Here is a 12901-nt window from a genome sequence, read left to right as displayed (position 1 = left end):
AATCCTCCCAACGCGGCAGGCAAAGGGGCACGACTCGCCTGGCAATAGAGCAAGACGCGGACGACGAAGGCGACGGGGCGTGGCTGGCAAGGCTGGGCGCGGACAACGGAGGCGACGGGGCGTGGCCGGCGAGGCTGGGCGCGACCGGCGCGGTGATGGGGCGCGACCGGCAGGGACGGGGCGCGACCGATGGGCGATGGCACGCGGCCGGCGTGGCCGGCACGGCCAGCTGGAGGAAGGGGCGGCAACGGTCGGACTGAAGGAAGGAGCTCTTTATGTCAGTTTTACAGTATCTGTTCGGCGGCGCTAGTTTTCGACCCGCATACGCGATCTTCGTGAAACTGCAAAGGTGTTTTGTGGGTCAAGTTTTTGTGGGGTCTGCTAGAGTTGCTCTTAACCACTCGGCCATGAACTAATAACTGCTGCAATATCATACAAAATATTTTTATAATGTGATGTTCGAGTGAACATCAGCCAAACCAAGGAATAAATGGAAACTGAAAAATTCACCAGCCGTCCATGATCGATAGTATAACCTCAGTAATAAAAATAACGTTTAAATATTCACGTGTTATAAGTATTGTACATACAAACGAAATAACTTACTTAAAAATTGTTCATGTATTATTTTCGAAATATTCATATTTTTAAAATGACTTTATAAATTATAATTTTTTATAATTTAAGTTATAAAATATTTTTAAAGTTACAATTCAGAAATGTTAATTTAATTATATGAACATTTCAATAATTATATGCACATTTGTATAATTTTTAAAGTTTAAATTGTTGAAATGAATATTAAATTGTGTCTAATATTTAAATCGTATAATTTTTTGACTATCAGTAAGAATTATACATACGTGAATATTCATAATATTTATTAAATGTGTGTACTCATCATTTAATATAATTGAAAGATAATCCGCGGGTGTATTAATTTCCTTGGGTTCATTAAAAATATTTATTTAATAAGTATTTTCAATTTCCGTATTAACTATTTTTTATATAGTACATAGGTTCATATTGAAAAGTTTTATTTACTAATCATCGTTTGTATGTATTATATTTTATAACACACAAATGTTTGAAAATTATTTTATTACTTATGGTTTACAAATATTTAAAATTATCTTAAAATTTTTATTTATATGTTTTTAATACTTATGTTTTACTAAATATATTTTATATATTACACAGGTTCATATTGAAATGTTTTTATTTACTAATCATTGTTTGTATGTACAATATATTTTAACTCACAAATATTTGAACATAACTTTCTTACTAGCAGAAATATATTAAAACTAAAGTGCATGCAAAATGGGCGGCAGTCTTTGCAGCCCATTTAAGCTTCACATGCGCTGCCGTCCAATATGTAGTTTCACATGTATAGATGTTTTATCGATTAATGACATTCTGAACCTAACTGGTAGTGGTTCACATGCGTCTCTTTTGGAATTCCTTTGGTGTTGCGTTTAAAGGAAGCAACACATGTATATCTTGGTCAAGCTTTGTGCTTTCATAATTTGAATTTTTAGCAAAGGGTCTCGAAGGACCTAGAGCGGCTTCTTTAAGGACCCCAATAGAATGAAAAATTACATCTTGGTGCAAGAACTTTACACAAAAGACTGTAATGTGACCCTTCCTTGTTGAGCCTTCATAAGCAGGCCGGTCATTATTTGTCGGGTTCAGCAATGGCGAAATTGTGTCGTTACCTTGTTGGAGGCGTCATCTTCTTGCTGTTGTGTATCTTCAGGGGCCAGTCTTGGCAACCAGGATGAAAATCCTTGTCCATGCTGTCACCAGGCAGACATGGCCAATGGTGTTTGATTTCATATATATATCTTGTAATGGTTTTGCAGTGGTTGCCTTCATCTTGTACTCTGCTTAATAATTACTGTAATAAAATTGATATGTTCATTGCAATGATGCAGAAGCAGCCTCCTTTTTTTTTAAAAAGAAACACCATTGTTGGGGATAAGATCAAGGATCCCGTAATTGCCGTAACAGCACCGTCAACACTTGCCGAAGGTAGAAGTTGTGAAAGCCGAGCCAAAGCCAAGCTACCTCCCTCCATGGGTAGACACATGGAGGAATAACTGGAGCCGCTGCTCACCTAACGTCGGGGCCCTGAGAGGTCACCCTTGACCCAGAATAGTCAAGGGCGGTGCAACCAAGACGAGCAACAACCACTGCAACCCGAAGTTGCCAATGAGTATAGTAGCTCCACCATTCTCTGGGCGGTAGTTGTCATTTAGTGGTCCGAGTACCTTGATGTAATTCTCATTATGTTTGAGGTGCTATGTGTTTATCATAAACCTTTATAATAGATTCGACCCTTTTCGCCAAAAAAAACCTGTTGGTAATTTCTCAGGTAAGAGCAACTGCACTTGCTCCCGCACCTTCGTCAGAGACCCAGACTCCGCGAGCCACAACCAAAAGACCAAATTCTAGCCCAGATCTGATGTCTTTTCCTTTTTTTGCAAGAAAACTTTCGATCTATTCATCAACTGTCATGGTAGTACGAAGAACACTAGAAGTAAAATTTACATCCAGGTCCATAGACCACCTAGCGATGACTACAAGCACTGGAGCGAGCCGAAGGCACGCCGCCATCATCGCCCCTCCTTCGTCGGAGCCGGGTGGCAAACATTGTTGTAGTAGACAGTCACGAAATCACCGTGCTAAGTCCCAATAGGACCAGCGCAACAGAACAACAACCTTCGCCGATGAAGAGAAGCGTAGATTGGAAGGATCCAACCTGCAAACAGACAGACGTGGACAAACGAAGACCGGATCTAGGCGGATCCACCGAAGACAAGCGCCGACCGAATCCCACGAGATCCACCGGGGACACACCTCCACATGCCCTCCGGCGACGCTTGAAGCATCACCAGGATGGGGGCTAGGCGGGGAGAACCTTATTCCATCTTCAAGAAGCCGGCACCGCCTCATCTTCTTGAGCATGGCACAAACCATAACAAAACCCAGAAAGGCACCTAAAAACGGAGCCCTCCCACCGGCAACGGCCGGGATCCACCGCGTCTCCATGGTCCAAGGACCACATGCGACGAGGCGAACCGTCAGCGGCGTCGGTGAGAGATAGGGAAACCCTAGATGAGAGTTCACACAAATATTGTCGACAACCCGGGATATTCTCGCTAGTGACGTCTTTTCCTTGTCTGCCAGCATGATGGCAAATAGAAAGAGACGGGTCTACAACCTTGGCTTGATCCGCCACAACCCCGAGCTTATTGCAAGAGCTTCGCCTAGATCCTACACCCACAGTCGTCACTATGAAAGAACGTCAAGAATAGGAGAAAGTCACATTCACGCACCGTTGACTGCGGTGGAGTGAAGCTCCTAAATGGCATACTACCAGGTACCCTAATAACAAACAAAACCCTAGACCTAGTATGTACAAGGATGAGTCAGCCTCCTAACCTACCCTACTTGCTGATCGTCGGATGCGAGGAAGAAGAGCCACGAGCTCCGAGTCAACTCTCCTTAGGGGAGGGAGAAACTGGAAGGGGGGGGGGGGTTATGGTTACTTTTTGGCAACTGCATGTTACATGCCTTCATAATTAGATGATACCTGGCACGTTGTTACGGGAATATTTTGCAATATACTTGCATGGAACATGGATATTTAACGTACTAACATGAGAACTAAAAAACCACATATAATTTATTGTGTTTGATCTTCGTATAGTTGTAAAATATAAATATTTATTAAATATAAATAGCGGAATGAAAAGAAATTCTCGTGCACGCTCGTAAGTTGAGGTGTTTTTTTTTCATGCATGATTCGATGTTGAGGTTGGTCTTTTTTTCCATGCATGTAGCATGCTGATGTGGTATGCTTGCATGTTGAGATAAATAAATTAGTAGAGGCTAGCTATTTAGATATAGAACATAGAACATATATTTTAGTGATATTTGCTTGTATGGTACATGGATATTTTGAGTAATACTATGAGAAGTAAAACTAAAACTACATATGATTCATTATGTTTGATCATTGTATAGTTGTAAAATATTTATTAAATATAAATAGCATAACAGAATGTAAATTCTCATGCACATGTTTGCAGAGTGAGGTGAACTTTTTCCCGCATGATTGGATGTTGAGGTGAGTTTTTTACCATGCAAGTCGCATGCTGATGTGGCATGCATGCATATTGAGATAAATAGGTTAGTGTGGGGCTAGCTATTCATATACACAAGATTAGAAGGTAGTGTTTCTCCTAGTTTTTTGAGGAAAAAAACAGTAAAAGGAGGAGAAGTTCCTCTCTCCCAGGAATTATGGGGTTAATTGTGCCACCTGTTTCGGTTGTCCCAGCTGCAAGTATCTTCCTAGATATCAATAGAACATGCTAGGTGCATGTTATAGCAATTTTGAGGAACATTCTAAACAGATAACCAGAATATATGTGAGTGCAGCTTCTCCAGCTTGCAGAATGCTAGCAGGAGATTCCATTTGGATACAGGCTGTTCATATTTGAGTAGACATAAAAGGACACCTTTTTAATTGTAAAGAAAAATAAAAACACAATTTCTGGAGAACAATATCTGGCTCAAATCTTCTGATCAGCTGGAGGAACATGAGGATGCATGCATGTATCATGGAAATCAAAATCATCTTTCAATTGTCAGTTTCAGAGCCCTTACAAGATCGATGTTGCTCGAAAACAAAAAAGAAGGGCCCCTTTACAAGATCATCGTTATTCCAGAGTCCAGACACGAGTGAGAGATTATCTATCTACTAGCAAACCAATGGTGATTCGGAAATCGGACGGATCATCGGCGACGGCCATGCTCGCGCTACGCAAAGACACGGCGTCCATCCACATGACCGGGACAAAAAACTCTTCTTCTACGTCGCCATGCATGAGCATGATCAATCACCATGGTGTGGCGTTGCTCCTGCTCTTCCTGCCGGCGGCGCTCCGCCGGCGCTGGCGCGACTCGGCCGTGGCCTCGAGTGCGGCGACGATGGCGACGAAGTCCTCCTCGCGGCAGGGGATGCGGAGCCCGCCGGCCTGGCCGAAGCCGAACTCCTCGGCCGCCAGCTCCATGAGCGCCCGGAACGCCGGCTGGTGGAGGTAGCTCATCGGCACCACGAACCGCCGCGCCTCCGCGCCCACGTACACCGCGAAGTACCCCTTGGGCACCGCCGCCGCCTCGCCGCTGCCTCCGTCGACGAGCAGCCCCGCCCGCAGGCTCTGGTCCCTCTCTACCGCCGCCGACTTCCTCGGCGCCCAGAAGTACCCCATCATCATCTCGGCGACCGGCGGTGGTGTGGCGCCAAAGAAACGGTGAAGAGTGGCTGGTTGGTCGACCTTGCGATGATCGGCTCCAAGAAGTACGGGAGAGCACGGGCTGCGGCGGCGGAGGTTAAGAGGAGGAGGAGGAGGAAGGGTGAGGGATCAAAGCATGTGAGGTCTGGGTGTTCTTGCGAGGGCGGGCGTATATTATGGGCGGGGTGGGGTGGGGTGGTTGGGGTTGGAGACAACGGGCGGCTCTTGTTCTTGGAGCCTCCTGCCTCTGGCATAGCTGGAGCAGCCTTGCAGCAAGGCTCATATCTTATTCTACTCTTGGAGAATATGTTATAAACAACACACATGGAATATATTATTATGGAGAATATCTTATTATTGTGCACATATCAGCTATTATTTCTCTTCTTTACCCAAAAAGCTACTGTATTATTTCTCTTGGACGGGTATGCTTTCTTGATTATTGCTCAAATGTTCAGCTGGCTGTCATTGGCAGTGTAATGAAAGCGTATGTGGAGTGGGTCAATGGAATGGCGTGTGTTCATATGTGCTTTTCTTCAATGGTTTTGGTTAGGGACTTGGATCCATGTAGGGGACGGTGATATGGTTACACGTCTTATCTTCATTTATTTGTTATATGGATGAACGAGTCAATTAGCTGTATAGCTGTACCAGTGTACTAGCTGTTCTTCCACCAGTTCTGCTGTTTGAGCGGTAGTCCGTTTTTTTTAGAAGAATCCATCTTTCATAAAGGGGGAAAATATGCATCTGTTTTTAAATTCACCGACTAGTGTTAGCTGGTTAATTTCAGTCTAATTAACCGCAGATCTGTAGAGTTGAGGCGTGTGTGTACCCAATACACTTCAATTAATTAACTAGCTTCTGCCTAAGTTAACCATACTAGTAGTACACACCCTCTCATACATAAAATAATGAGAACACTTCCGCTTCGCTAGACCCCCTATAAACACAAGAACGGCCGAGATTGCCCAATACCCCTTCATAACAAAGGGTAGGATGGGCATATTTTGAAAAAGCTTCCCCCGCCGGCCCGACCGCCCGAAAAAAAAAACAGGCGAAGCAATACGTATATGAATACAGCCCGCCGGCCCGGGAGGGAAAAAAAATTAAACCGGCCGACTGCACGCGCCTGGTGACGTGGCAGGCATGCAGACGTGCCCGCCCGCGATCACGGCGGCAGTCCCCGCAGTCAACGCGTCGCGCCGCACCCGTCGCGGCCCCACCCGCCCACGTCCCCCGACCGCACGCCAGCCCGCACCTGTCCGCCAATCAGGGCGCCCGAGGCGCGCATGCACGTAGGCGGTTGCATGCGCGTGCCGCCTGCCGGACGCCTCCGCTGCCGCCGCGCCTGCCGGACGCCACCGCTGCCGCCTGTCGTCGCTGTCAGCTCCTCGCCTGCCGCGCCGCCGCTGCCGCTGTCGCCTGGCCTGCCACCCGACCGGCCCGCCGCCTGGCCTGCCCCCTCCGGACGCGCCGTTCGCGGCGCCCGACGGTCAAACATCGCCTCGCCTGCCGCGCGGTCATTAACGCGTCGGCGTTAATAGCCGCGCTGCCGCCCGCCCGCCTCCTCCCCCGCCCTGCCCCACCCCGCTATAAAACGGCGACGCCCCGCCCACGCCCGTCCCATCGTGCTGTCGCCTGCCCGCCTCCTCCCCCGCCCCCGCCCACACCCGTCCCACCGACGCCCGTCGCCGCCTGCCCGCACCCGATGTCGTTCTTCCGCGGCAGCAGCAGCACCGGCGGCGGCGCCGCCGACGATGACGTCCCCGGCGCATGGACGACGAGCATCGGTGTGCCGGAGACGCTGGAGCTCCACCGCTACTGCCTCCTTGTGCCGCTGGGCTGCCATCTTCCACGCAACTGGAAGATCGACGCCGACGGCTACGCGACGCCGGGTCCCGGCGCGACGGAGGAGGAGCTCCGCAACCACAGCGGCGGCCGGCACAATATCGAAGGCCGGAAGCGGTTTTGGTGCGGGAAGGACTATTGGGAGGTCATGGCCGCCTTCCGCCTTGCGGCGGCCGGCGAGACCCCCTACCTGACGGGCCGCAGCGGCCGTCTTCGCGCACCGCCTCCACCGCACGATCGCCACAGACGTGGCGGCGGCCACGGTGTGCACCCGGAACCGGCGCCCGCGCCGGCCGCCGCTCCCTCGCCGCCGGGGATAGACTTGCCGCCGGAGCAGGTCATCCTCCGCGAGGACGGCGACCCGGATGACACGCCGGGGTACCATGTGGCCGTACGGGCGTCAGAGGCTGCAGCGGCGGCGGCGGAGGCGATGGAGGCCGCCGAGATTGCGGCCGCAATCCAGGCGGCCGAGGCGGCGCAGCAGGCGGCGATGGCGGCGCCGGAGTGGCAGCAGGTGCCGCCGGAGTGGCAGCAGGAGTGGGAGCAGGCACCGGCGGAGTGGCAGCAGGCGCCGGCGGAGGAGGAGGATTCTGACGATGATCCGGTGGACTGGGACGACCTCGCCAACCGGTCCAGCAGCGACGATGACGGCGGCGACGGCCCGGCCGTGACTGACCTCGTTGATAGCGACAACGAGTAGTTTTTTTACTGTGTTTTTTATTTAATTTGGTTATGTTGTTGTAAGCCTAAGTAGTAGACTTTATGTATGAACTTGTAATCATCGAGTTCGCTCGACTATGTAAAATATTTTATCTATGTTGAATGAAATTTAAGTGAAATTTCTTTTGTCCTTTTCATTCAAGAGTTTTGATTTGATGATGAATTTGTACACGAAAATATGGTAAAACATAATAAAATAGTAAGGACGCTAAAGTACGTGATTGCATGCATGTAACAGAACAAAATTTTGCGAGTGTGTGTGCATCCCGAATGTAGTCCTACACGCACAATATGAACGAAATCAGACAGGAAACACACGTAGCTCAGTGTGTGTCCGAACATCGGTGTAGGGTACTTTAGCCTAGGAAACCCTAGAAAATGCGTCGAGGGTTAAAAAATTGCGAGAATTGGCGTGTGTGCTGCGGATGGTGATGGCAACGTGTGGAAAAAGTGTCGTGACGTTTGACGGAGCAGAAAAAAAACCGTAGTTGGGAACCCCCTCCCTGGTAGACCGAGAAGTAGCTGGTTGCACTGGGGCTATGTGATCGCATGCATGCAATTGCACCAAAGTGTGCATACATGTGGGCACGGCCAACATAGGCCCCCACGCAAGGTTGGAACGAAAACGGACACAAAACGGACGTTGCGTCACTTCCGGGCAGTGTTTTTGCGATTTTCGACCTGGAAAACCCTAGAAAATGCGCCGAGCGCCCGAAAAATATGAGAATTGGCGTGTGTGCTGTGGATGGTGATGGAAATGTGTGGAAAAAGTGTCGTGGCGTTTGACGGAGTAGAAAAAAACCCGTAGTTGGGAACCCCCTCCCCGGCAGACCGAGAAGTAGCTGGTTGCACTGGGGCTACGTGATCGCATGCATGCAATTGCACCAAAGTGTGCGTGCATGTGGGCACGGCCAATGTAGGCCCCCACGCAAGTTGGAACGAAAACGGACACAAAACGGACGTTGCGTCACTTTCGGGCAGTGTTTTTGCGATTTTCGACCTGGAAAACCCTAGAAAATGTGCTGAGCGCCAGAAAAATACGAGAATTGGCGTGTGTGCTGTGGATGGTGATGGCAACGTGTGGAAAAAGTGTTGTGACATTTGACGGAGTAGAAAAAAACTATAGTTGGGAACCCCCTCCCCGGCAGACCGAGAAGTAGCTGGTTGCACTGGGGCTACGTGATCCCATGCATGCAATTGCACCAAAGTGTGCGTACTGGTGGGCACGGCCAACGTAGCCCCCCACGCAAGGTTGGAACGAAAACGGACACAAAACGGACGTTGCGTCACGTCCGGGCAGTGTTTTTACGATTTTCGACCTGGAAAACCCTAGAAAATGCGCCGAGCGCCGGAAAAATACGAGAATTGGCGTGTGTGCTGTGGATGGTGATGGCAACGTGTGGAAAAAGTGTCGTGATGTTTGACGGAGTAGAAAAAAACCGTAGTTGGGAACCCCCTCCCCGGTAGACCGAGAAGTAGCTGGTTGAATTGGGGCTACGTGATCGCATGCATGCAATTGCACCAAAGTGTGCGTACATGTGGGCACGGACAACATAGGCCCCCACGCAAGGTTGGAACGAAAAGGGACACAAAACGGACGTTGCGTCACTTCCGGGCAGTGTTTTTGCGATTTTCGATCTGGAAAACCCTAGAAAATGCGCCGAGCGCCAGAAAAATATGAGAATTGGCGTGTGTGCTGTGGATGGTGATGGCAACGTGTGGAAAAAGTGTCGTGACGTTTGACGGAGCAGAAAAAAAACCGTAGTTGGGAACCCCCTCCCCGGCAGACCGAGAAGTAGCTGGTTGCACTGGGGCTACGTGATCGCATGCATGCAATTGCACCAAAGTGTGCGTACATGTGGGCACGGCCAACGTAGGCCCCCACGCAAGGTTGGAACGAAAACGAACACAAAACGGACGTTGCGTCACTTCCGGGCAGTGTTTTTGCGATTTTCGACCTGGAAAACCCTAGAAAATGCGCCGAGCGTCAGAAAAATACGAGAATTGGCGTGTGTGCTGTGGATGGTGATGGCAACGTGTGGAAAAAGTGTCGTGGCGTTTGACGGAGTAGAAAAAAACCGTAGTTGGGAACCCCCTCCCCGGCAGACCGAGAAGTAGCTGGTTGCACTGGAGCTACGTGATCGCATGCATGCAATTGCACCAAAGTGTGCGTACATGTGGGCACGGCCAACGTAGGCCCCCACGCAAGGTTGGAACAAAAACGGACACAAAACGGACGTTGCGTCACTTTCGGGCAGTGTTTTTGCGATTTTCGACCTGGAAAATCCTAGAAAATGCGCCGAGCGCCAGAAAAATACGAGAATTGGCGTGTGTGCTGTGGATGGTGATGGCAACGTGTGGAAAAAGTGTCGTGACGTTTGACGGAGTAGAAAAAAAACCGTAGTTGGGAACCCCCTCCCCGGCAGACCGAGAAGTAGCTGGTTGCACTGGGGCTACGTGATCGCATGCATGCAATTGCACCAAAGTGTGCGTACATGTGGGCACGGCCAACATAGGCTCCCACGCAGGGTTGGAACGAAAACGGACACAAAACGGACGTTGCATCACATCCGGGCAGTGTTTTTGCGATTTTCGACCTGGAAAACCCTAGAAAATGCGCCGAGCGCCGGAAAAATACGAGAATTGGCGTGTGTTCTGTGGATGGTGATGGCAACGTTTGGAAAAAGTGTCATGACGTTTGACGGAGTAGAAAAAAAACCGTAGTTGGGAACCATATTTAAAAATAATTTGTTTTCCGTTTGAAGTTAAAAAAATATCATAAGATATGACCATGCATGGACTACTGCACGCCGACGCTAATCAACCCGTGTCGTCTGGGGCCCGGCCCAATCATTGCGTACGGCAGTGGAGACAGAAGCGACGCGGGCCCGACCAAATCTATCGTGATTAGCACCTGGCACGCCCGCCGCCATATGCCCTCGTCACCCACGACGCCCTAAACCACGCCGCCATCTGCCCCCGATCCCCTGACACCCCTCACCCTGTCCTCTTCAGCACGCCGCCGTCCATCCACCCCTTCTGGCCCCGTGACGCCACTCCGCCGTGTGTCCGCCGCCGGTGGAGAACACCTCATCCGCCGTCCGTCCGCCGCCGTTGGAGAACATTAAATCCACCGCCCACCGATCGACAACACGCCATCCAACGTGGTCGTCCGTCTACATCACGTCAGCCGAAGATTCTGACGTAGGCGGCCGCGGTTCCACAGCACGCAGTCGGCGTCGTCATCACCACCAGCACACCCCCCCCCCCCCCCCCCCGCCGCCGGCCGCCCTTTCCCCCCCCGCCCCGGAACCTCCCCCCCCCCCCCCCCCCCCCCCCCCCCCGCCGCGGCCACCGACGGCCGTACTGGTGGGATGTAATTTTTATGTTTTTTCAACGATGCAATTATCATGTTCATCATGTACACATGAAAAGTAGCTAATATGTTATTTGCTCCTATTCGTAGTGATGGAGGACTACGGACAGATTTTCTGTTCTGTTGAGAAGTGGTGTCTCCTCGTCAGCAAACTGACCTCTAGGCAAAAAAAATGATTTGCAAGCACTAGACTAGGACAAATGTTGATGATTCCTAGTGTGCTCATGCGCAAGTGTCTGCTAAAGTTTATGATTAAATCATACACAGTGGACACAAAAAGGTTCATTATGCCATCAAGAAACGGTGCGATATCATTGCGCGCTGAAGATGTGTTTGATATTTTTGGCCTAGTGAACAAGGGCAGAGATGCCATGAAAGCTTTAGGTAAAGGGGGGCTAAAGGCAAAAGTGAAGGTGCCGAGTCGTTTCATAGATTCGAGTACGAATGAAATAATGATAGACCAGCTTATACAGGACATCACTACTAGTGGATTGTATGATGATGATTTCCTGCGTCGAATTATGTTGGTTCTTCTAGGCACTGTTCTTGCACCACACTCCACGGTAGAAGTTCCTAATGCTTTTTACAAGCTAGTGGAGGATGTGGAGAGCATTAAATCATTTAACTGGAACGCGTTTACTTTACGCGTTTGCGTCGATGGCATCATGAAGACTTTATCGGATCGTACAAATTTTACATGGCCGGTGGGAAACCTTGCTCTCATACAGGTAAATTGTATGTTATATATATGTTATTTCGAACTATAGTCTGGACTGTTAAGATTGCTAATATATTTCATGTTCATGCAGTACTTGTTTTGGGAGAAAGTGCAGCCACTTGATGACGAGACTTTTGATCCACTGGCGCATGAGTATCCGTTGATGCTTAACTGGCCAGAAGTCGAGGCTATGAAGCGTGATGCGTACGACACATCGTACGGCCGCGGGAATGGGAGGGTAAGTATTTATGGTTTGCATGCATGGAGTTATGGAACGTTTTTCATGGTGAGTAATTTAAAATGATTTAACATGGCACAGGTTGATGACATAATAAGTGAGAAGCACAGACAGATGATAATTGCTCAAGAGGAGAAATTTGTGGAGGAAGAATCTGAGCCAGTTGATAGAACAGGTCGTTCGCGGAAAAGGAAGGATAATAGAGACGAGGCTTCATCGAGCAAGGATACGACCTTAGATCAAATTATGAAAAGCATCAAAGACATGCAGAAAGAAATTCGCCTTGTCCCTAAAAAATGTGTTGAGGTAATTAGCGATGTGTTATTCAAATTACATGAGATTATTCATATTCTTTGCATGTACTTACTGCTTCCCATGTGTTATTGCAGATAATACTGGAGGAGCTGGAGAACAAAGGTCTTGTCTTCAAGACAAATAGAGGGTTTAGTGATGTTGAGTTTGTGGAGCACAGTGAGAACTGGATGAGGAGGTATGGTCCGTCAAAATATTTTCCAGATGTAAAATCAACTCCTGCAAAGGACGATATGGACAACGGGGTGGAGGCATCCTTCACCAATGGGAACGGGAAGAAGTCCGCACATGAGAAAGGTATGCATCTCAACACACCCGGTACAGGAGATGAAGGGGACCCCTTCGTTATTGACGAGAATGGTAATTCAACCGACCCATCTTTTGCA

At 49.2% G+C, this 12901-nt stretch overlaps 1 protein-coding gene across 1 annotated transcript; it reads right to left on the bottom strand.

Annotated features, from left to right (window-relative positions):
• Nucleotides 1-4624: 4624 nt before the first annotated feature.
• Nucleotides 4625-5495, bottom strand: LOC125515199 (auxin-induced protein 15A-like). Its single transcript, XM_048680636.1, has one exon. The coding sequence runs from the start codon at nucleotides 5283-5285 to the stop codon at nucleotides 4908-4910; it is 378 nt and encodes a 125-aa protein (XP_048536593.1). The 5' UTR covers nucleotides 5286-5495; the 3' UTR covers nucleotides 4625-4907.
• Between the last annotated feature and the right edge of the window lie 7406 nt (nucleotides 5496-12901).

This window comes from Triticum urartu, chromosome 6, assembly GCF_003073215.2.
Source record: "Triticum urartu cultivar G1812 chromosome 6, Tu2.1, whole genome shotgun sequence".
Taxonomy (NCBI): domain Eukaryota; kingdom Viridiplantae; phylum Streptophyta; class Magnoliopsida; order Poales; family Poaceae; genus Triticum; species Triticum urartu.
The sequence above is the reverse complement of the archived record's forward strand: the minus strand, read 5'-3'. Positions and strand labels throughout refer to the sequence as shown.